This window comes from Sturnus vulgaris, chromosome 17 (genome assembly GCF_052056855.1).
Source record: "Sturnus vulgaris isolate bStuVul1 chromosome 17, bStuVul1.hap1, whole genome shotgun sequence".
NCBI lineage: Eukaryota > Metazoa > Chordata > Aves > Passeriformes > Sturnidae > Sturnus > Sturnus vulgaris.
Window position 1 is genome coordinate 1,581,135 of NC_142259.1, and position 23,624 is coordinate 1,604,758.

The 23,624-nt window shown below is 58.8% G+C and overlaps 2 protein-coding genes across 2 annotated transcripts; both read left to right on the forward strand.

Annotated features, from left to right (window-relative positions):
• MYL9 (myosin light chain 9) lies at window positions 1-9,056 on the forward strand. Its single transcript, XM_088175235.1, has 5 exons — window positions 1-99; window positions 1,010-1,084; window positions 6,782-6,985; window positions 8,030-8,191; window positions 8,344-9,056. The coding sequence occupies exons 3-5, from the start codon at window positions 6,802-6,804 to the stop codon at window positions 8,514-8,516; spliced, it is 519 nt and encodes a 172-aa protein (XP_088031361.1). The 5' UTR covers window positions 1-99; window positions 1,010-1,084; window positions 6,782-6,801; the 3' UTR covers window positions 8,517-9,056.
• A 5,262-nt stretch (window positions 9,057-14,318) lies between these two features.
• TGIF2 (TGFB induced factor homeobox 2) lies at window positions 14,319-19,257 on the forward strand. The gene is made up of 3 exons (XM_014886201.2): window positions 14,319-14,352; window positions 15,165-15,400; window positions 18,730-19,257. The coding sequence occupies exons 1-3, from the start codon at window positions 14,319-14,321 to the stop codon at window positions 19,255-19,257; spliced, it is 798 nt and encodes a 265-aa protein (XP_014741687.2).
• Window positions 19,258-23,624: the final 4,367 nt, after the last annotated feature.

Consider the following 23,624-nt stretch of genomic DNA (forward strand, 5'->3'; position numbering starts at 1 on the left):
TGGGCGCGCCCGCCCCGCGGAGCCGCGTCCTGCAGAGCCGCGCCGGCCCCCGCAGCTCCCGCACGTCCCGCAGCTCCAGCAGCTCCCGCTCCCGGACAGGTGAGGCGGGACCGCCCTGGGACGGGAACGAGCGGCCGCGGCGGGGAGAGGGGAGGCCCCGGGCGGGATGGAGCGGGAGGGATGGAGCCGAGAGGAGCAAGGGGAGCAGCCCCGACCATGCCGGGAGAGCAGGGGGAGCTGGTCCGGGTGCCTCGGGGAGCAGAGGGAGGCAGTCTCGTCGTCCCTTCACCTCTGCGGTGCTGTAGCTGATGCCGGGGTCAGCTTTGGGGACGGGTCGAGGTGGCAGGAGGATCTCTTGTGTGCCCTACCGGGCATCCTGTACCCGGGCAGCCTGTTGCCAGGCCCAGCAGGAATGTCCCGGCAAGGGCAGGTGAGGACTGGTCCTGAGCCAAGCTGTGGGTAGCTGCAGAGCCTTGGAGCTGGGACATCCCGGCTTCCTCGGGATGACAGAGCCGCAGGAGCAGATCCTGCTGCCCGTGGCTCACCCACCTCCTGATCTCTGAGACTGTTCCAGTCTGGAACATCTGCTTTTCCTCCAAGTCTTTTTGCCGATGACCACAGCCAAGATCCGGATGCACGCGTGATGCTCCAGATATCTCCCCAGTGACCTGGGAGCAACTTCAGGCAATAAACTTCTTTAAGGCAGAAAAGCTTTGTTTAGCTCATTTCCTTCAGCCTTAAGCACAGAGGGATGTTGTGTTTTGTTTAGTCTTTCCCATGAAAACTTGAAGTCCCCTTGGCTTCCCTCCCAGCATGCTCTTTTGGTACAAAATGTCTCGACTGTGATAAAAGCCAGGCAAGCTCTAAAACATGGATATGTAGGAGAAGGCGGCGGTCGGAGCTGAATTCTTTGGAGTGGAACATCCCCAAGTGTTAACAACCACCTCTGCTGACCAAAGATGGTTGGGTTCCTTCAGTCGCTGGATTTTTTTTCCTCTCTCCCTGGCAGGCTCTGTGCGGTTGTAGGAGGAGTTTGCGGTCACCTCCCCCCTCCGAGGCGCTGCGGCCACATTCCCCCACCGAGGTGAGCCCCTTAATTCCCCAGGGAAAATCGCAGACTCCGGCCAGGACGGGCTATGCTGATTGCCCGAGGCCACGGAGATCTTGTGCCTGTGGTCCATTTCCCTCCCTGGGCATCGGAAGGTGCTGAATGTGTCTGTGCCAGGGCTTCTCCTGGCAGGCTGCAGAACTTGTGCTTTGGAAGAGTTTGCGTGTGTCACATGAAGCAACTAGTCCAGAAAGCATCTGCTGAACTTGCAGCTGAGCCCCATAACTGTGCGTGGACAGGTCAGGTCTCCAGTGTGTAGTGGAAGCTGAGAGAGGGCTGGGATGAGCTCTGCCTCCCTGGGGGTCACTGCACACTTTGCTCTGACTCCTTGATGCTGCCCTGCCCCTTCCTCCCTGGCATCTGTGCTGGTGGCTGTGGCTGGACTGGAGACACAGCCCAGGGCTCGGGGTCTGCTTTCCTCTCACCTCCAGGCTCCCTTTCCCACATCTCTAATAAGGCCATAAAAGGAACAGAATGGCAGCCGCCTCCATTCCTGTGCTGTCGAGTGGGCTGAGGATTCCTCCTGCAGCTCCCGGTGCCTCTGGCTGGCAATGGGGCTCCCCTGGCACCAGAAACCCTCATTGGTGAAGCCAAGAAATGCCACATCCCACGGGCATACTGAGCAGGGCTGTGCTGGAGGAAAGGGACAGTTTAACAGCAAATGAAGCAGGGAAGATGAGCTCCCTGCTCTGTCCTCCAGTGTGACACCCAGTGAGCAGCTCTGGGGCTGGGAGAGGTGCCTGCTTTACGGGTGGAACAGTGTCCAGGCTGCTGCACTGCCCTGCAGCCTCCTGTGCCAGGGGGATGCTGCAAGGCACCATCTCACCCCACTGGCCCTCGTGCCACCCTGGAGGAGGGCTGGGACCTGCTGCCTGTGTGGGGCTGCCAGGTGGCCACATGTCGTGGGGGCCAGTGCTTGCCCACCAGTGACTGTGGCTGCCTCGTGGCTTGCTGGTACTCACAGCTCACTTTGGGAAGCGGCACTGGGCAGAGGTTTAACCACAGTCCCGCCTGAGGAACCAGTGTTTGCCCTGCAGGAGTGTCCCTCGGGACAGCCCCGGCTGCCCCGAGGAATTGCTCTTTGCCTCCCTGACCCAAAACATCCAGCAGAAGCACATCCTGCCTCTCCTTCCAGGACCTTGTAGAGGAGCTGCTGGAGCAGATGTCCCCACCCGGCTGTGCCAAGGATGGCAGGGCAGTCCCACTGCAGCCTCCTCAGCATTCCAGAGGTGGCGTCTACTGGAGCAGCTTCTGAGGAACCACCCTTGGGAAAGCCTTAGTAGCATTTCCTGGGAGATCATAGCTTCTGGATACATGTGAACACCCCAGGGACTGGGGATAGGCTGCTGCCTCTGCCAGAGGAGCTACCCTGTCCCCTGCCTGCCACCCTGCCTGTCACAGCCCGCTCAGCCCAGCAGTGAGCTCCAGCCGGGATAGTGAGCTGGAACAGCACAGGAGGAGCTGCAGGGGAGGATGGAAGCAGGCAGGAGGGAAAGGATGGGGCTGGGACGGGGCTGCCTGCCCTGGCAGCACTGCCATGTCCCTTTGGCCTGTCCCACCCTCCCCAGCACAGCCAGGAAGTAGCACCAGGATGGAGTTACTTGCTTGGTTTTTACCAAGGAGGAAACACATGGCAGTTTATATTTCTGATAAGGGTTCTTTCCTCTTTCAAACTAAACTATTTACTAATTTATGAACTATTTAGGTCAGCCCATGGTCCCTTGGGTCTGGCTCTCAGGTGGGGGAGGCACAAGCCTGGTGGGAGATCATTTTGCCTCTGCTGCAGGAGTCTGGGAGATTGTTTTGGCAGGAGCAGTGGCAGATGGACAAGGGAACAAGGGCAGCTGGTGATGGGGTGAGATGGGGACCAGATCAGTGTGTGGCTGTCATGGTGAACCCAGCACTGACCTCCTTGGCTCTGCTGCCTGGGATCCACAGTTCCTGGGCTGGAGCAGTGCTGGGATGGGGCTTTCAGCAGGGGGTGTCAGGAGCAGGACCTGTGTCTATGCATTTCCCTCTTGCTGAGGAGGAAGTGGAGGTTTGGTGGCTGCACCATTTGTCTGAACTGAGTCCACCCCAGCATGCAGGGCATCATGGCCAGGCATTCCCTGCAATGCTCCTGGAAGTGGGTTTTTGGGAATCCCAGAAAGCATGGCTTTGAGGACCAGGGAGCGTGGACATCAAGCCCTTGTGCAGAGCAGGGACTGCTCCAGCTGAATCAGGTCTTGCTGCAGATCCCTGCACTGAATCCACGTGCAGGAGCCTTTCCCTACACTGGCCCAAATATCTCTTCCCAAGTCCCAGCCAGCCCAAGGTGGCTGTCAAACAGCAGAGATAGAATGACTGAGCTGGACCTTGGGACTGAGCATCTTTCCAGGGCACATTTTGGATCAAACTGCAGATCCATGTGCTGTCAAAATTGTACTTAATCCTCCTAAAGAGCACTGTCTCTTTGGAGAGGGTGCCAAGCTGTACTGCTGCTGGTCACAGTCAGCGCAGGGTAAATATTTGGATAATATTAATTCATGTGGTGAGAGTAAAGCTCCTGCTCACTTCTATAGTCTTCTGCTAATAATTCTGCTAATAATTTGATGTGTTTTGAAAGCTGAGCCCAGCTATGGGCCAGCATCAGAATCAGAGCTTTTCTTTCTAGCTCTAACTTGGCCTGGTGTTGTTTTCTTTCTTTCTTTCTTTCTTTCTTTCTTTCTTTCTTTCTTTCTTTCTTTCTTTCTTTCTTTCTTTCTTTCTTTCTTTCTTTCTTTCTTTCTTTCTTTCTTTCTTTCTTTCTTTCTTTCTTTCTTTCTTTCTTTCTTTCTTTCTTTCTTTCTTTCTTTCTTTCTTTCTTTCTTTCTTTCTTTCTTTCTTTCTTTCTTTCTTTCTTTCTTTCTTTCTTTCTTTCTTTCTTTCTTTCTTTCTTTCTTTCTTTCTTTCTTTCTTTCTTTCTTTCTTTCTTTCTTTCTTTCTTTCTTTCTTTCTTTCTTTCTTTCTTTCTTTCTTTCTTTCTTTCTTTCTTTCCTTCCTTCCTTCCTTCCTTCCTTCCTTCCTTCCTTCCTTCCTTCCTTCCTTCCTTCCTTCCTTCCTTCCTTCCTTCCTTCCTTCCTTCCTTCCTTCCTTCCTTCCTTCCTTCCTTCCTTCCTTCCTTCCTTCCTTCCTTTTCTTCTCTTCTTTCCTTCTTCCTTTCTTTCCTTCTTGAATTGGGCTTCCCATACTGCTGCTGTGGGATGTCACCAGCCCATGCCACCTAGGAGTGTCACTGGTGCTCGGTGGTGCCTGGCAGGGCACGCACAGAGGGGCTGGCCTGCTGCAAAGAGCTTTGTGGTGCTGGAGGAAGCAGCAGGCAGAGATGGCCTGGGGGGATGAGGTCTCCTGCTCACCCAGCGTGGGCCTAGCTGGGCTCCCCAGTCCTGCTGCTCCCCTTGGCTGGCTTGTGACAAACATCACTTTCCTGATGGGCACTGGGAGAGGACGGAGGGTTCGGGGGATGTGGGGTGGTTTGGTGGCTGCTGTCAGGTGCTGGGGTCAGCACAGAGGAGGGGGCTGAGGGAGGTGTGAATTCCATCCTGGAATGGAGGGCATATGGGGGATGAGGGAGGACTCCTGGGGACATGGAGCATATGCCCTGCAGATGAAGGGCCTTGCCTGGGCACCGTGGGTGCTCCCACAGTGGGATGGGAGCCTTCTCAGGATGTGGGAAGAGTGCACCCTGTGAGCTTGGCTGCTCACCATGGTGTGTTAGGCTGTGATTTGGCACTGCCTGATGCCCCTGGAATGTTCTTCAGGCACAGCCCAGCTGAGGGAACCTGAAGACTACAGCAGGCTGAGGACCAGGCTGATGGTCCCCAGCCCCTGCCTCTGCTACCCCTTGAGAGAGTGATAGCAGGAGGGGGAGGAGAGACCTGGAGAGTGGATCTGTTGTGGGAAGGGCAGGGGAGGGCTCTTTGGAGGTTGTTTGCTCTGCTCTGGTCCATGCCAGAACCAGGGGATGTTCCCCAGGTCCCCGTGGTCCCCCTGGGGTCAGCACTAAGGACCCAGCTGGGAAGCAGATTCCAGAGCAGATCCCAGAGCAGCCCACTCAGGGTGTCCAGCCCAGCAGGGACAGTCCTGCTGCAGCTCACTGGGGTGTGTCTCCATGAGATAGGATGTGGCTCCTGAATTGCTCCATCCAGGGCATTGATGAGGAGCCCAGATCCTGCTGCCCACCAGGCACGGGGCACACAAAGCACAGAACTGATTCTGTGCTCTTCCACCAAGGAATCCTTTCACGATCCATTCATTTGCTATTGCTGCTGCAGCTGCTCCCCAAGCTGGTCAGGAGGAGGCCCAGGGCCTCCTGTGTGTGTGTGAGTGAGGAATGGCTGTGGCACAAACACAAGGGCTTGGAGCAGTGTCCATTCCCTGTCCCTTCCCCGGGCCAGCCTGTCCTGCAGGACTATCCCAGCCTGTCCCACAGGCCAAGCTGGGCTTTGCTGCCATCCTGCCTGGCAGGATTCCCCTGGGAGAAACCTGAGCATCCTCTCAGGCAGTGTCAGTGGTCACTGGGCATGCTGAGCTCCCCTGGAGCAGGGTGTCCCAAACCCTGATTGCATCCCTCAGTCTGGCAGCGTGGGGACACCAGCACCCCCCTGCTCGAAGACTGAGGGGGCCTGGGTGCCATCCTGGGGTGGGCTCTCAGCTCCAGCCCTGTTCCTGCTGGGGGCCCCAGTTCCAGCTGGGGACAGCAGCCCCCACCTTGGAAGGACCAGTTTTTCCTGCTGTGGTCCTGCCTCGGTGGTGCTTGGGGTCCGCATGGTCCCCGTGCCATTCCCCACACACAGACACACACTGCCCCAGCAGTGTCCCCAAGGGTGGGTCTGTCCCACTGCTGCCCCCGCTTCTCCTGGCATTCATTACCTGGAACAACAACACCACTCTCAGTGCCCCACGGCTCCTCTGCTTGGCTCCTCCCCTGGCTCTGCAACCCTCGGAGGGCAATGGTTCCCTCTCCCCTCTGCCTCTTCCTATGGGCTCCCCGGGCAGGGTGGGGGTCACTGGGACACAGAGGGAAGTGGCAAGAGGTCTTTGACCTGCCAGGAAGTGGGAGGGATGGAGGGATGGATGGATGGATGAATGATGGATGGATGGAGGGATGTGTGATGGGTGGATGGATGGATGGATGGATGGTTGGATGGATGGAGAGACATAGGAAGCAGTGGTGTGTGAGGAATGTGCCCAGAGCAGATAACCCCTTCAGGCTGGGTGCTGGGGCTGCTTCTGCATTGCGCCACAGAGGGTGCAATGGTGACCCACCAACCTGGCAGCTGGGCTGGGCCTGGAGAGCCTGCTGAAGTGAGGGGAGGTGGAGGAGCACAGCCACAGTGCCTGAAGTGCCGAGACATCCATCCCCATGGCCCTGGGACTGGCACCCCACCTGGTGCTGGGCTGGGCATCTGTTCCTGTGCCTGGATATGCAGAGAGGACAGGCAGCAAGTGGGTGCTGGGGAAGGGGAGCACTGCCTGCTCTGTGACTGCCCATAGGACTTGTCAGCACTCAAGTCCTGCCCATCCCCATGCCTGACCCTGTGACTGGCTCACCTCCCTGTGTTCCTCAACTGTGTGACAGCTGGGGAAACTGTGTCCCTGCTTGGGCCCCCTGGCTTGGCCTGTCCCCAACCCTCCTGATGCTCCTGCCCCCAGGTACTACCCCAGCCACCAAGATGTCCAGCAAACGTGCCAAAGCCAAGACCACCAAGAAGCGCCCCCAGCGCGCCACCTCCAATGTCTTCGCCATGTTCGACCAGTCGCAGATCCAGGAGTTCAAGGAGGCCTTCAACATGATCGACCAGAACCGTGATGGCTTCATTGACAAGGAGGATCTGCACGACATGCTGGCTTCCCTCGGTGAGGACACCCTGCCCCCTCTGCCCCCAGCACCACCTCGAGAGTGGGGAGAGCTTCAGGGGGACCTTGTTCCTGCACCCAGCGCTGGACACTGGCTGTCCTGGGATGCCTCAAAGCCTGGGGGGATTTCTCTGCTCCACCACTGCAGAAGGGGTGTTTGTGAGGTGCTGAGGGCAGCAGCTCTGTGTGCTGCTCACAGGAGCACTCACTGGAAGGGAAGAGACCCTTAGGGCTGGAGAATCTCTGTCCTGGGAGCAACCACCAGCTGCAGCCATGGAGTGTTTCAGTAGTCTCACCCCAGAATGTCACTGGGGCTGTCCCATGGGGAACAAAGCCCTCCCATTGCTCTCAGCTGGGGTGACAAAGTCTGGTCCCCTTGCTGGTGTGATACCTGGACTGATTGAGACTTGCAGATCTGTACCCACTCCCTGCCCCAAGCCATTCTCCTTTGCTGCAGACCACGGCTCCCTCCTCCCACTCCCAATGGTACCTCCACTGCGCTTTGGGAGGTCTGTCAATGATTGACCTGGCAGCCAAACCTGTTCTGGAGGTCCTGCCTGACCGGGGGAGAGATCTCCCTCCTCCCAGGGAGCTGGAGCTCTGGGAGCAGAGAGGGGCCAGTGCTGGGGGCACAGAGCTCGGCAGAGCAGCTGAATCATCCCTGGTGCACCCATGGTGGGAGCAGTGCTGGGGACATCAGCAGCACGAGGTTTGTGTGAGGACATTGCTGCCCCTCTCCTTGGAGCTGTCAGGGGGATGGGAAAAGCCATGGATCTCATTCCAGTAACCGTCAAATTAATTACTGTACCTTCCCCAAGGCAGAGCTTTTTCCCAGGTGTGGATAAAAGCATCGGGAGAGATGCTGAGCGGGGAGCTCTGGGCACTGCAAAAGCTCCCTTCCCATGTTCGTGGGGTGGGTGAACAAGAACCAGCAAATCCATTTGCAATGGATAAAAGCCATTCCAGCTGTTTGCATGGGCTGACCCCAGGGGTGGGAGCTGGGGGAGCAGGGCCCTGCATCCACCTCCTGCCTGTGTCCTGCAGGGAAGAACCCCACTGACGAGTACCTGGAGGGGATGATGAGCGAGGCACCGGGGCCCATCAACTTCACCATGTTCCTCACCATGTTCGGGGAGAAGCTGAATGGCACCGACCCCGAGGACGTGATCCGCAACGCCTTCGCCTGCTTTGACGAGGAGGCCTCAGGTACAGCACAGCCTCTCTGCCACACTGTTCCCTTGGGAACAGCTCCAGAGTGGGGTCTGACTCTCTCCAGAGTCTTTGGGAGAGGTGGGGAAGGTGCTGTGCTCAGCCCTCCTGCTGCCCCCTGCTATCGCTGTCCCCTGCCCTCCTTGCAGGCTTCATCCACGAGGACCACCTGCGTGAGCTGCTGACCACCATGGGGGACAGGTTCACCGACGAGGAGGTGGATGAGATGTACCGGGAGGCGCCCATCGACAAAAAGGGCAACTTCAACTACGTGGAGTTCACTCGCATCCTGAAACACGGGGCCAAGGACAAGGACGATTAGAGCCCAGGGCCATTCACCCCTTCTGCCTCATCCTCTTCACCCCTTCTGCCTCATCCTGTGCACACTCCCCGCCTCTTGGCCCTCCTTGCTGCCCCACAGCAGATTCCTCCCACAGGAAACACCTCCCAGGACCATCACCCTGCATCAGGACACGCTTGGAGGGGACACACTCCCATCACTGTGTTGCTGTGTGCCCATCCAGCCTCTCTCATCACCTCTCCCACCCACTGGGGCGCCCCAGCCTGGCTGTGACCCCCTCCCAGCAGCCGTTGACCCCCTCAAAGCCACCATGCTACTGTCCCAGGGCTGGGGTAAGCATCCCCTGCTGACCTGCAGGGATCTGGGCCAGCTCCAGCCTGAGCAAGCCCCATTCAGGGCCATAGCACAGAGGAAAAGCCTCTCTCCCTCTCCTCCCACACTCCCCTTCAGTAAAGAACCCTCACTTTGTTCCCTCCTCCCTGGCTGTTTTATGGCTTTAGAGCCTGAGATCTGAGGGATTTGGGAAGCTGAAGGGGTATATAAAGCCTGATGGCTGTGACAGATGTGTGTGCTGTGTGTGGCTGCCTCGTGACCAGTGCCGTGCTGTGCCCGGGGGTTTGGGAAGGTGGGTTTGGGCACTGCACCTCCTCACCTTGCTGCCCTTGTCAGCCAGGGCCCCTTCCAATGAGGCAGCCTGTTTTTGAAGACAAATTGCTCTCAAACGGTGTAAAATCAGCTTGAGCAGAGTTTTCTGTCTTAGCTGAAGGTTGTTCTGCTAGGCCCCTGTGCCAGGATGGGCTGAAATACACTTGGCAAGGTGCTCCCCACATCAGCTGGTCCAGGGTCCCAGGGGTTTGGCCACCCTTCTGTGTCACCCTGGATGGGTGGGAGAGCAAGAGGGCCAGAGACAGAGAGGATAAGAAATGGGGAGGGGGTTTGTCCCTTTGGTTTGGTTATTTGTCACCCTGACAAGGTTTGGGAGCATAAGGCATTCCCACCTTATGAAGCTGTGGTCTTAAAATGCTGCTTGAAGCCTGCACTGGAGGGAAGCATGAGTTTCTAGCAATTTTTTATTTAAAATGGGGGAACAAATCTACAAAACCTGGTGAAGGCATAGGGCACGGCGGGGATGCTCCCAGTGCTGGGAAAGCTTGGATAGGGTCTGTGGGAGCTCCATGGGCATATGCTGGGATCAGAGGCCGGGCCCCAGGTGATGCTCTCTCACCTAGATGATCTATGAGTGAAAAGCTCCTCCTTAGTCTCAGTGCTTCTATTTTGCAGGCACTACCAACACTAGGAAAAAGAAACCAAATAGTCAGATGTGAAAGGGCTGAACCTGTGATCTCCAAAGAGTTCCCCAGGGTCAGGACTTGTGCTCTGCAGCAGTAGCCCCAAACCAGCCCACCTCCAGCCTCATGGGTACCAAGCTTCTTCCCTAATTCACTGCTGTGCCAGGAAAAACCTACAATTCTCCCACTGCCAGAGAGAATTCCCAGGCCTGAAGGCCCGGATGCTTTGTAAAACCTCCTTCACTGGGACACCCAGCAAAGTGATCCCACAGACATCACTTTGGGGCAGAGGAGCTGGTGCTGGAGCTGTGGACAGATGGGTTCCTGGGGCAGCTGCATCCAGGAGTGATGTTCAGCCTCCCTGGCCCCAAAGGATCAGCTTGTGTGACCATCCCAGTCCTCACAGTACCAGCAGTGGGATGGACTCACAGCTGGTCTGAGCTGGGAGCTGCCACAGGCTCCAGTATGGGGCTCTCAGAGGTGCTGCCTCAAGCAGCTGCCAAAACTGCTCGGTCTGAGCTGCCTCTTCACTGGTATGCCTGTGGTAGCACCGTGGGACTTTCAAACCTGAGGCAGAAAAGCAAAACAAATTTGTTATTGGACACTGGGGTATTTATGGGAAGAGTAAATAAACTTATTTCCCTGGCACAGGTTTTCCAGAGCAGCTATGGCTGCCCCACCCCTGGAAGTGTTCAAGGCCAGTGTTCAGGTTAGACAGGACTTGGAGCACCCTGGGATAGTGGAAGGTGTCCCTGCCCTTGACAGAGAGAGGAATGAGATGAGCTTTAAGGTCCCCTCCAACCCAAACCATCCTGGGATTTAATGAATCTATGAAACCCCAAAACAATCTGGGCTCATGTGAACCTCATGAAGTTCAAGCAGGCCAAGTGCAAGGTCCTGCACCTGGCCCAGGGCAGCTCCAGCACCAGTACAGGATGGGGGCTGGGTGGGTTGAGAGCAGCCCTGGGAGAAGGACTCGGGGGTGCTGGTGGTGACAAAATGGATGTGACCTGGCCATGGGCACTGGCAGCCCAGAAAGTCAACTGTACTTGGGCTGCATCAGAAACAGCAGAGGCAGCAGATGGACCTGACCTGACTCATTTCAAAGGTATTAAATAGCAGCAAAATAAAGACATTCATTTCAGAAGTGTTCACTTGGGGCAGAGGGACACCAAGTCAGGTGAACCTTTTGGTTGGTCTAGAAGAGCTGCTCCCAGTGCAGAAGTGTCTCCTGAGCTTAGAGGGCCCCTCCTGTGTGTGTCACTTTGTGCCCGTGGCCCCTGGGGCTGTCCCTGGCCCCGTCCCCTCTGCAGCCTCCCCCTGGGTATTTATCCCCAGGGATGAGATGCCCTGAGCCTGCTCTGCTCCAGGCTGGGCAGTCCCAGCTCTCTCAGCCTCTCCTCACGGCAGAGATGCTCCAGTCCCTCCATCACCTTCCCGGCCCTGTGCTGCACTCTGTCCACTCTGTCCCTGTCTCCTGTACTGGGCAGCCCAGCTCTGGGCCTGGTCTGTGACACGGCTCCCAGTGCAGCCCAGGACCCCCTGACCACGGAGTGTTTGCTTTTCTCCAGTGCTGTAAGATCCATCCTGGTGTCCCCACACTCCTCTGGCCATATCCAGAGATGCTGGTTAGAGGAACATCAGAGAGGAAAAGGGGATAGCAGTGCCTGCCGAGAGAGGGTCTGTCTTGCCCTACGGCCTCCAGGAAGGAAACAGAGCAGAGCTTCCCCATGGGAAGGGTCAGGAGGAGATGGAGGGGCTGTAGTGCCCAAGAGAGGGGCTCATGTGCTGGAACCCAGTTCCCAGGACCAGTCCTACTGGTGGAATCCCAGCCAGGTCCAGTGGCCCTGAGCAGGGAGCAGGACCTGCTGCTGAAGCAGTGGCCCCAAGAGCAGGGCAGCAGCAGCCAGAACAGCCAACCACAAATCCGATTTTCCTTGCTAAAAATACAGATTGAATATCAGAGAGTGGGCAAAGGATGAAGAGAGTCCAGTCTGGGAAGGGTCGATACTCTGGGAGTCTGTCTGGGGATTCCATCATCCCCCTGGGGTTCCAAGCATCCCCCTGGGAATTCCAGATTCCCCTGGGAGTTCCCAGAATCCCTCTGGGTTTCCAGCATTCCCCCTCAGGCTCTTGTTGGCCGATTGTTGTTCAAATTGCTGAAGTTTAACAGTATTATCATGTCAATGGGCCCAGGCAGGGCTCAGCCTGGACAAGCTCCTAGTGGGAAGGGCAGGGAGATGCACCACAGCCCCTTCCCTGGCCCCTCATCCCAGAGGCTCCCTACTCCCCATCAGCTGGGAGCTCTCTGGAATGCCAGGGTGGCTTGTCCAGTGACTTAGGCTCCTTCCATGCTCTGCTCAGGCATCCAGTGGGATTTTTCCAAAGCTGATTCCACACTACCAGCCCAGGGAGCCAAGGCAGGTGGAGGGATCCGGGGTGGGGCTTGTGGCCCAGCCCTGAGCGGGTGGTTGAGCCCGGTTGTCTCAATTTGCTGGAAGACTAAACCAGCATTTTCCAAAAGGTGGAAGCAAAAGTAGACTGCTCAGGAGGACCATCCTGCCTGGGCACTGTGGCTGACACAGACCCCGGGCAGCGTCCAGGGGGTGTCTGGGGTGCTCTGGGGTGTCACACATCAGGCTGCAGAGGGAGCAGAGTGGGCAGGACGAGCCCACCCTGCCTGCTGATGGGCCTGGTTCGCAGCGGGCAGGAGCCAGCCTGGTGTGAGAGGAGCCCAGGGGATGCCCCTTGCCCCAGAGTGACCCTGCAGAGAGTGGGAGGTGCTGCCAGGGCTCCCCACACCCCACCTGTGCTTCACCATCCCCTGCTGCCTTGGCGTTCATGCAGCAATAGCAGGTTGGGGCACAGCTCCACTCAGGTCATGGAAGATTTAGGAGCAACGAAATAAATGATTTAAGGAGTTCTCTTTTTCCTATTTAATCCCTTATATCCATCCTGCTTTTCCCAGATCAAAAATTGACCATAAAAGAATAAGTTTTGTCGCTTTTTCTCAACACATGAAGAGATTCCTATCTTTTACCCTGCAAGCAGAAAAAAGGAGAGGGAGAGGAGCTGCAGCACAGCCTGCAGAAGTGGTGGAGCCTGGGAGGGCGCAGCTGCCCCCGAGGCAGGGTAACATCAGACCAGATCTTCGTGGGGAGAGGTGGAGCAGGACTCCGTGACTTTCGGGGTGCTGTGCCCCAACAGCACACAGCTTCCTGGGGGATGCACATGCCTGTGTTTGGCCTGGCAAGGATGAGTATGGATGTGCCCAAGATGGGGGATGGACATCCCGAGAAGGACATCCCCAAGAGACGCCCCCAAGACAGGGGCAGGGCTCTGGGCTGGCTGCAGGTCAGGGCTGTCTTGACTGCCCATGGTGGCACTTTCTCCATCCCAGGTGCTAGGATGTGGCACCACTGCTCAGAGCAGCTCCTCTCTCTCCCCACTGATGAAGACACTGCTCCAGGGGACCCATGGTGGACACATCCCCTTGGGCTCCACTGAGCACCTGGCAGAGGGTGACAGTGCACCCCAGCCCCACACCACAGAAGGACACAGAGCTGTGGTGGGGAAATCCCATGCTTGCCACATCCAGCAGCACATAAACAGAGTGATTTGGTCTCCAAAATTCTGAAGGTGACCTTGGGCTCTGCTCTGGTCATGGAGAGGAACAGGGAGAGCAGAAGGGCTTCCAGAGACCTTGGCCAGCCTGATGGTCGTCGCACAGCAAAGGTTCCACCTGGTTCCTTCTTGGTCGCCACCATTGCTTGGAAACACCTTCCTCTGTCATGGGAGCAGTGATGTGCTGGGCTTCTGATTTCCCATCTGGTAAGGACCAAACAAAGCACTGATGGAACGTCAGGGTGCTCTGAGGTCCCGGGGTTGTCACCCACACCTGCCCCTGCAGCTCCTGTCCCAAAGCTGTCCCTGTCCTCTGCCCACAGGCACCAGTAATCCCTGGGGCTCAGCTACAGGATTCAGCCAGAGGGAAGAACTTGTGCAGTGCCTTGTGGGCCACCCCTGTGTGGATGTCCCTGCGGGAGAGTTCCAAAGTGGGTGTCCCTGGGTGGGTTTCCTCAGGTGGGTGTCCCCAGGTGAGCATCTCTGGATGAGTGTCCCTGGGTGGGTGTCCCCAGGGGTGCCCCTGTGCGGATGCAGCTCCGCAGGGCCGGGCGGGTGCGGGGGCTCCGGGGCTGCCTCTGTCCCTGCCCCTCCCGCCGGGGGCCGTGTCCGGCAGCGGGGCCGAGCCCGGGGTGCGCCGGCGCCAGGTACCGGCCGGGACTCGGCGGGCGGGGGGACTCGGCGGGGCGGGGGGGGCCCCGGTGCCCGGTGACAGCCGGGGGCGGGCGGGCCGGGGCCGGGGCCGGGGGCGGGGGGCCCGGCGAGTTCCTGCCTCCTCGGGAACAAAGGGAACTCTGTCTCGGCATCTGTCACCGCCGCCCACCCAAAACTTTCCGCCGCGCCCGGCTGCCCGCCCGCCGCCGCGGGACGGCCCCGCACCGGCCCCGGCCCCGAGACCCCGGCGCGGCCCATGCGAGCGCCCAGGCGGCGGCGGCGGCCCGGGGGTGAGCGCAAAGATGGGTCCCGGGGGGCGCGGGGGGAGCGGGGCGGCCCTAGCCTTTGTGCGGGACGGAGCGGGCCGGGCCGCGCCGGCGCCTCCCGAAGTTTGAGGGAGCCGCGGGCGGGGGTCCCGCCCGCCCCCGCTGCAACTCGGAGTTACGGCGGAGTTTGCCCGGCCGGGGATAACTTGGGGCCGGCGGGGAGTGCGGGGCCGGGGCCGCTCTCCGGCTCCTCTCTGTCCCCGCCGCCCGGGGGGCCGCGGCCGCCGCTGCCCCGCTTTGTGTTGGCGGTCCCGGCCCTCGCCGCCTGTTGCGGCCGGAGGGGCCACGGGGCCCGGCCCGCATCGCCCCGCTCCGCCGAGCCGAGTCCCCGGGCCGTGACAGCCGCCCCCGCCTCCATCCCCGCCGCACAATGACCCCGCGTGGTTCCTCTCCCACTCTCCAGCTCCGGCCTCTTTCTCCTGCTGAGATTGTTTTTGTTTTTAACTTCCCCTCCTCCTCCCACCCCACCCCATGCTTGATTTATTTTTTTTTTTTTCCCCACTGCGGTGCCCCCCGACCCCCGAGTGCCCCCGAGTCCCGTGCCACGCGCTGAGCTCCTCCACACCCCCGGGGCTCTGTTCGGTGCTTCTGTTGTCCCGCCGGTGCTGGTCGTTTGTGTCTCCCCCCCCACCCCGGGAGTCTCTGCCTTGGGATTTCCCCCCAGGGCCCAGAGGGGGTGAGAGCCCCCGTTGGAGGCGGGGGGAGGTCGGTGGGAGGCCCCTTCCCATCCCCCGACCGGACACCGCCTGAAGCTCCCTTTGGTTCCCCCTCTCCAGGCTTCAGCCAGGGGGGTCCCGCCGGCAGCTCCACCATGTCGGACAGTGACCCGGGGGACGAGGACGGCGCCACATCCCCTGACCCCTCGCAGTGCAAGAGGAAGAGAAGGGGCAACCTCCCCAAGGAGTCGGTGAAGATCCTGCGGGACTGGCTGTACGAGCACCGCTTCAATGCCTACCCCTCGGAGCAGGAGAAGCTGAGCCTCTCGGGGCAGACCAGTCTCTCCGTGCTGCAGGTAGGAGCCGGCCCCTGCCCGCCGGGGACACCGCCGGGGACACTGCCATGGAGTGTGGGACAAGAGAACCCCACTGAGGATCCCAAAGGACTGGGCAGGCTGGGATCATTCGCCACTGAAGGGCAGCGAGGAGGCGAGGGAAGGGATGTTGGGGAAGGAGAGGCACCTGTGTGGAAGGGAGGGTTTCTTCTGGGGAGACATCTGAGCCCTGGGGACCAGCTCTGCTGGAGCAGAGCATTTTGGCCAGACGGAAGGTGGAAGGACTGGAGTGGCAACAGGTTGCATACCCTGTTATCAGTAAAAGCTGCACAGGTGGGAGGTTTTAGGGGATGCTACTTTATCCTGTTCCCCTGGACACCCCTAGGATGACCACCCCCTGCACACAGAGATGGGCAGAGGACAGCCCTGGGGCTGGGCAGGGCTGGGAGTTGGACTTGATCATCTTTGCGGATCCCTTCCAGCTCAGGATATTCTGTGATTTTAACCAGGAGGGAGAGGCTGGGCTGCACTTTGAGCCCCCATGGCTGTTAAGTGCTGGCTAGCACATATGGTCCCAGTTACATCAGCTGCATTAAGGGAAATCATGTGGAGGAGTCTCCCTGTCCTGCTCCTTAGTTGTGGGCTGATGTGGCACCATGGTGGGTGCCCAGGCAGGAGCCCTGGGCAGCAGTGGGGGTGAGCAGCACTTGTCCTTCCTCTTCTGGTGTGGTTCCTGCCTCCGTTTAGGGTGTCTGGGAGGGCCTGCCTGCAGCTGCTGTCCCTGTGCTCCACGCACAGGCCTGGTGCCCCGGGCCCCTCTCCCAGCCTGACAGGGTGTAGGCTTCACTCTGTTCTCTGGATCTGGGATGCAGGGCAGCAGGCGAGGGCCAGTGAGTTTGCTCCTCTCCTGGAGCTTCCTCTGTACCTCTGGCTCTTCTCCCTGTGGCTCAGCACAGTCCTGGCCAGCAGTCCCAGCCCAGACACGGAGTGTGGGCAGGGGCTGTCTGCTTCCTCTTCTCCCTGGCCAGCAAGGCAAACCTGCTCTTTCATTTTAATGCGTTTCTGTAAATATTGGCTGTGTCACAGAATTGTGTTCGGCAGCTGCTCTGAGGACAGGCTGGAGCTCCTGGACAGGCCTAAGGCTGAGTGTCGGGGGAGCAGCGATGGGCCTGGGGCTGTGGGAATTGGGCTTGTCCTGGCCCAGGTTGGCATGACAGTGCCTAGCACTGTTGAGGGTTGCCAGGGCTCAGGTGGGACTGGCAGGTGCCTAGCTGTCAGTGTCCTGAGCCCTGTGGGACCCAAGAGGGGGTTGGCACACAGGTGGGCTCATGTTGAGGTGTGACCCTGCTGTGTGCCAGCTGTTGTTTGCCCCAAGTGGCCCCCACAGCCAGTGTTTGTCCCCTGTACCTGCTGGGCAGGGGGTCCCAGCCCGATGGCATTTCCCAGTGGGGTTTCTGCCAGTCTGAGGGGATGCAGCAGGAATTCGTGGGGATGCTCCCTCTGCCTGTTGGGGTGGAGGAGTGGGACACCCCATGGTGTGGCTGTGGGGTTCAGTCTGTGATGCAGATCTGACCCCTCCAAAAAGCCTCTGGAATGCAGGGCTCTGCCACAGCCACTGTCCAACCCCCCCAAGTTGTTTCTTTGTTCACCCCCCTGCCTGCTCCAGTGGCTTGGGGAGCTGGAGCTGGGCACTGGCAGCCAGGGATTTGGGAGAGCAGGAAGCCCTGTGCCTCCCTTGCAGAAATTCCAGCACTAGGAAAGTGGCACTTGCTCCCACTGAGGCTTCCTGGACAGCAACAGCTTCACAAGCCTGTGCCCTGCTGTGGGATGGATGGGCTTTTCCTCCCTGTGGAGGAGCTGCTGTTCTTGCAGTGCTGGGGGGACGGACGCTGCCCAAAGGGACAGAACGGAGTGTGCTGGTGGGAGGGAAAGCGGTGGCCATGATTAAAAACCAATTAAGTGCTTCAGAGCCAGAACATGTCCCAGTTCTGTGACAGTGCCTGCTGCCACAGTGGCTATGTGTGCCCATCTCCATGCTGCGTTCTCCAATGGGAATTGAATGCTGGAAGAAGCATGGTGATGGGGACAGGCAGAATTTTGGGGAGCACTGAGGAGTTGGGCTTTTTGTTGGGAATCCATCTCTTTGGTTGGGAATCACAGTGGTGGATGACCAGGATCATGTCAAGGGAACCCAGCTAAGGCTTGCAAGGGAGTGGGTTTGGAACAGAAAAGGGAGTTAAGGCTGGTGTATTTGAGGGTTTTAATGCCAAATATTGTCCTAAAGAAAAAAACGACAACTGAGATCTTGCTGTGATTGAAGTTGTGGCAAATTCTCTCTCCATGGGGGAAATATTTTCCATAGCTGTTGATTTAGGAAAGATCAGACTTTCCCCCCCCTCCCTTTGATTTATTCTAATTGTTTTCTAGGAAGAAGGATTTAGCATTTTATATAAAGATGCTGAAACAATCCATGGCTGAGGCTCAATAATGGCAAAGGGCTGCCAGATGTGCAGCCTCTGTGCTGTTCAGATGCTGTTTGGGAGAGCCTTTAGTGTGAGCTGTGACCCTGCTCGTGGAGAGGCACAGGAAGGTGTCTCTGCTGCCCCATTTCTGGCCCTGTTAGGGGCTGAGGGGCTGCAGTTCCATCACCTGATGCTTTCTAGGGTTTTCCATCCGTGCCACTCTATCTGCTCTGGCAGCCTTGGCGCTCCCATTCCGGTTGGCAGTGTGTTGGCATTGGCAGCAGTGTGGAAACAGGGATGAGCTCCAGGATGGGTCACCTGGAGAAGGAAGAATTTTCCCCAGCTGGGAACCTGCAGGATAGGCTCCGAGCTGGCTCTGTGCCATGCCATGGCCTCTGGCTGGCACACGGCAGGAGCTGTGCTGGGACCTCGAGGCTGCAGTGGGAGCACAGCACCGAGCCCCTCCTTCCCTTGGGGGCAGCTCTGCTCAGAGCCACCCCGGGCAGTGCTGCTGTGACTCCGGAGTGGCTCTGGCACTGGGCAGCGCAGGCTGTGCCCGTTCCTGTGCTGTGATGAGAGCGGGAGCCGTGGGGCACAGGCCGGGACAGGGCTGGCAGGGGCCGGGGGCGGCCGGGACAGGGCGCAGGGAGGAAGGGGCTGCCCCGGGCGGGCGGTGCCGGGCAGGAAGCAGCCGGTGTTGGTGTTTCCGTGGGTGCCAGCGCTAGTTGTGCCTCTCTGGAGCCCCACGGGAAGGCGGTGCGGGGCTGAGGGGGCACCTGTGATAGTCCGGGTGTATGGGAGGTGCTGGCCTGGTCTGGGGGAGCTGCTGCTGGCTTGACCCGGATGCAGCCCCCCGGCTGACCCTGCCGCGCCCCTGTCTCCTCGCAGATCTGCAACTGGTTCATCAACGCGCGGCGGCGGCTGCTCCCCGATATGCTGCGCAAGGACGGCAAGGACCCCAATCAGTTCACCATCTCCCGCCGCGGGGGCAAAGCCGGCGACGCGGCCGTGCCGCGGGGCGCTGCCGCCGGCTCGGGGCTGCTCGTGGTGCCGCCCGCGGGCGCCTCCAAGGTGCTGTCCATGTCGGTGTGCCCGCAGGTACTGTGCCACCCGGCGCGGGCGCTGGCCGTGGTGAGCGCCCACAGCCCCGAGTGGGAGAAGCCGCCCGGGCCCGAGGCCGTGCCCAGGCCCGGCAGCACCCTGACCCTGCTGGCGCGGGCCGAGGCGGGCAGCCCCACACCCGGACTCTTCAACACGCCGCCCCCCACGCCCCCCGAGCTCTTCGGGGACGACTTCAGCAGCTTCCAGCTGCTGGTGGAGGTGGCCCTGCAGAAGGCAGCCGAGCTGGAGCGGCAGCGGCAGGGGGGGCAGCTGCCCCTGGCTCCCCACACCGAGCCCCCCGCAGCCTCCAAATAACGCCGGGCCGGGCCCCGCAGGGTGCCCTTCTCGGGGGGGGCCCGACCCTCCCGGCCTCCGCCACACCCCCACAGCCCATCCCAGGAGCGGCTCCTGCCTCCCGGGGGCTCTGCTGTCTCTCGGCAGCCACGGCGGCAGAGGAAGGCCTGTCCCAGCCCGCCATCCTCCCGCTGGGAGATGCCCTGGCTGCCGAGCACGGTACCCCGGCCGTGCAGGGCCCGCCGTGCCCAGCCCTCAGCGCTGGCCGTGCCCTGTCCCTGCGGCGCGGCCGGAGCGGGCGCTGGAGCTCCCCTGGAAAACCTGCTGATCTCTTCCTGTCCTGCAGACAAGAGTCCAGCCAGCTCCGTTTCTTCAGGGAGACAAAGAGAACCTATTTTTTTAATGCCAGTGTCTATTTTAAGGACTGTGGATGAATAGCTTTGTCTCCCAAATTGCTGATCTTTTCCCCTTCCCACCCTTCTCCCCCGGCCCCCCTTTTGTTTTTGGGGGGGCTTTCTGTTTCCTGGTGTTGGCCAGGGGCCCTGCCTTGCCCAGGGAAGGGCAAAGGACAGATGAACTGGAAACATGGAGTCTGTGGCATTTTATCATGGAAAAAATAGGACCCTCCTCTTCCTTTTTAGGTTGTTCTGGATGCTGCCAGTAGAAATCTCTATGGTGCTGTTTAGCAAGATTTTTTTAACATTTTCCCTTTAATTGTGATTTATTACATGATTATTACTTTTTTTTTTTTTTTTTATTTTTTTCCATTTCCACACCATCCCCACGTTCCCCTCGCGCTCATGCTGAATGTGTGCATGCTGTGCCGAGAGCAGTGAGCGCATGGCCAAGCCTGGGCAGAGCTGAGACTGTGAATTTTGTACCCGACTTCATTTTCTTTTTTATTTTATTTTATTTTATTTTCCATAAAACCTTTGGAAGGAGGCGTGGTGAGGGCACGGCCATGTGCGCCCTGCAAGTGCAGCGCGGGGTTGGTTCCTGAGGAGCAGCGCTGGGCAGGCGGAGGATGGAGATGTCTCTCCCTGTCCCCTCCCCTTTCAGGGTGGCTGTGCGGTGCTGGGGACCTCTAGTGACAAACTGGCGTGTGCTGGGAGCGGCCGGGCCTGGCGGGGTTTGGGGCTCTGGGGCAGCTCCTGGCTGGGTGTCACTTGCTGTCCCTGGGTGCTGTGCCGGGGTCAGGTACCCTGTGGGATGTGAGTTAATGACTGTGCCCTGTCTAGAGGGCCACTAATCCCGCCGGTAATTAGCCAGATGAGTTGATGACTAGAGGGGGTAAAGCTGCAGGACTGGGAACTCTGCGGGGCTGGGGGAGAGCACTGGAGGGGACGGGGCTGGAAGGGAAAAGCTCTGATTTGGGGGACTGGTGTATTCCCACCCCCCATTTCTTCAGCGAGAAAGTGCCAGGGGAGAGGGTGCTTGGGAAGGCTTCCCAATAGCATCACCTTGGCAGGTGCCCTGTGCAGTGCTGGGGTGGCACTGGGGTGGGTGGGTGCCCATCATATTCCTCTCACCCCTGCCTTCATTTCTATGTCCAGCCTTCGTTCGCCCTTTGTCTCCTTTCCAGGGAAAGTCCTCATTTTTGGGACTCCCTCTTTCACCTTGTCATCCCCCCTGCAAATCTGTCCCTTCCCCTGGGGGAGGGAGAGGCTCTTCGGCCTCCTACTCGTCTTGCCCCTGTCAAACTGAAGTGGTTTTCTTCCCCCAGAGCTGTACCTGTGCCAGGGGCTGGTGCTGCTGCCCTGGGATGCACCAGAGAGTTGGGAGGGCAGGAGTTATTGGAATTAAATTTATGGAGAAATAACAAACTACTGTAAATATCTTTTTGTTTGTTTTTCTATTGTCAAATAAAAGTTTTTTTTAGTTTTGGTTGTTATTTTTAAATATGAGCTGTGTGTCAGAGTGAACTGTGTCATTTGTGGGTGCCTTACTTGGTTCTACAGCACCAGGAGAAACCCCTGGGCCACCCTTGAATAGCACCTGGGTGTCCCCCACTCCCCATGAGCTGTTGGGACTTTGTGCTTGGGTGAGTGATGTGGGATGGGGAACATTCCAATGGGAGTGGGGGGCTGGAACCTGGGCAGGGCCTGCCAGCCCAGCTTGGCGGTCTGCACTGTGACAGGGGGTCACAGCTGGGGACACCACAGCTCTGCAGCCCCAGGCAGCACCTCGGGGCTCCTGAGCTGCACACAGGAGCCCGTGCCTCCAGCAGGGCCTGGGGACCCCAGGCACGTCCAGGAGAGCCTCGGGGACCTGTTCCCACCACAAAGCCCGGCAGCTCCCGGGGCTCCGGACACGGTGCTGAGGGACAGTGTGGGGGTACAGGGGTCACCTGGGGGTGGCACCGCTCTGGCCTCCCCACACCCACCTCCATCCTCTCTCAGGGCATCAGCTGGAGCTGGTGCTGCTGGGAGGGGTCCTCCAGGGCATCCCCAGCCCGGCAGCCCCAGAGGCTCTGAGCTGGGCACACAGAACAGCCTCATTAATGTGACACTCTTGTACTTCCTAGCCTGGTTAAAGACCATTTAGGCACAGTCCCCTCCCATGGGCAGGGACACCTCCCACTACCTCAGGTTGCTCCAAGACCTGTCCAACCTGGCCTTGGACACTTCTAGGGTTGCGGCAGCCAGAGCTGCTCTGGGCATCCTGTGCCAGAGCCTCCCCACCCTCACAGGGAGGAATTTCTTTTCAATATCCCATCTATCCTTGATGTCTGTTAATGTGAAGCTGTTCCCATCCCTTGTCCCCAGTCCCACTCCAGCCCTCTTGGAGCCCCTTTATGCTCAGGAAGGGGCTCTCAGCTCTCCCCAGAGCGTTCCCTTCTCCAGGTTGAACACTTCCAGCTCTCCCAGCCTTTCATACTTTTCCCTCCGCTGGCAGCCCAACGCTCCCTGTGAGTGGGTGAGGCTCCGGGGCCCCTCCCTTGGCAGCCGCCCCCCATGGCTGGGGCGGGGCGCGCCCGGGCCGTGCCCAAAGCACCGCAAGGAGCGGGGACTGCGGCGCATCCAGCGGGTCCGAGTTCCCGCGGGGGACCGGGGGCAGTGCCGGGATGGTGCTGGAACCGTGGCCTGGGATGGTCCCGGCGACAGGCGCTGCCCCTCTCCGTGCGGGGACCGTGCCATAGCCAGGCACAGCGAGCCGAGCCGGCGCCGCCGCGAATTCCTGGGGATCCCGGGGGAACGGGCACTGCGCGGCCGGGACGGGGCCCGAGAGCGGATCGTGACGCCGGGAGAGCGTGGGGCTGCAGCGCCCGGCCGAGACCAGGACACAGACGGGGACAGGGGACACAGACACGGACCAGGACCAGGACCAGGACCTGGAACTAGGACACGGACAGGAACACGGACCCAGGCGAGCACGGCACCCTCTGGCCCAGCCTACCGGAGCTGGGCACGGAGCAAGATGAGGCCACGCCCACCACCCCCTCGGGCCCCGCCCTCTCGCGGCCATTCGCCGCAGCGGCACATACTGTGCTATGATTGGTTGATACGACCCGGAAGTACTTTGACACACGGCCTCCTCCCTCTGTATCCACTGGGGGCGGCCATTTTGTTTCACCCGCCATCTTATGGCAGGGCGCAGCCATTTTGTAAAACGTCACACCGCCCTCTGATTGGCAGGCAGCCATCTCGTGACACCACCATCCCCACGTAATCTCTGGAAGCCCCGTGATTGGCTGCCCGCGTCCTTTGGGCTCAGAATAAACAGGTGGATTCAAGGAGAGGGTATGAAATTATTTATAAAAGGGGTGTTAAAGATCTACAACAAATCTTCTAAGATTTATAAAAGGTGTGTTTAAATATGTACAACACATTTTTGTACACGTGTTACACATATTTATATGTATATATGGATACAAAAGTTAAAACTCTACCTCTGTATTCATATATATTCTAATATATGTAGGTAAATTTAAAATAATGTATTAATTATAAGATACAAAACCAGATTAAAATTAATTAATTTTTACAGCCTTATAAATTCACTTACATGTTAAAATATATGCACATATATATGTACAAATCCATATTATGTCAGAACATAAATATTACAAGCAAGCCCAGCCCAGGGCAGCAAGGATTGTTTCACCACTCCATGAGCAGCAGCTGGGAAGAGTAAATGATAAAAGTAAATAAATTAACCCCCACATTTCCTTGGGCGTTCCCCCTTTCTATGCCAGAGATCCCTAAAGCTGCATCTTTACAATCCCCCCCCCAATCCAACAGTGCAACCCAACCATGTCTCTGCCCCCACGGACTCTTTAGTTTGGGAAAGGCCTCCAAGATGAGGCCCAGCTGCTGCCAAATCCTGATATGCCCACACAGCTCCAGGTGCCACCTGCACAGACCTTTCCAACACTTCCAGGGCCAGGG

Bases quoted from the DNA above. Each gene is read 5' to 3' on its own strand.
- MYL9 (XM_088175235.1), top strand. From the start codon at position 6,802: ATGTCCAGCAAACGTGCCAAAGCCAAGACCACCAAGAAGCGCCCCCAG. The intron at 6,986-8,029 runs GTGAGGACACCC...TGTGTCCTGCAG, and splicing joins CGACATGCTGGCTTCCCTCG to GGAAGAACCCCACTGACGAG. The intron at 8,192-8,343 runs GTACAGCACAGC...CCCTCCTTGCAG, and splicing joins CTTTGACGAGGAGGCCTCAG to GCTTCATCCACGAGGACCAC.
- TGIF2 (XM_014886201.2), top strand. From the start codon at position 14,319: ATGCGAGCGCCCAGGCGGCGGCGGCGGCCCGGGG. The intron at 14,353-15,164 runs GTGAGCGCAAAG...CCCCCTCTCCAG, and splicing joins GCGGCGGCGGCGGCCCGGGG to GCTTCAGCCAGGGGGGTCCC. The intron at 15,401-18,729 runs GTAGGAGCCGGC...GTCTCCTCGCAG, and splicing joins CCAGTCTCTCCGTGCTGCAG to ATCTGCAACTGGTTCATCAA.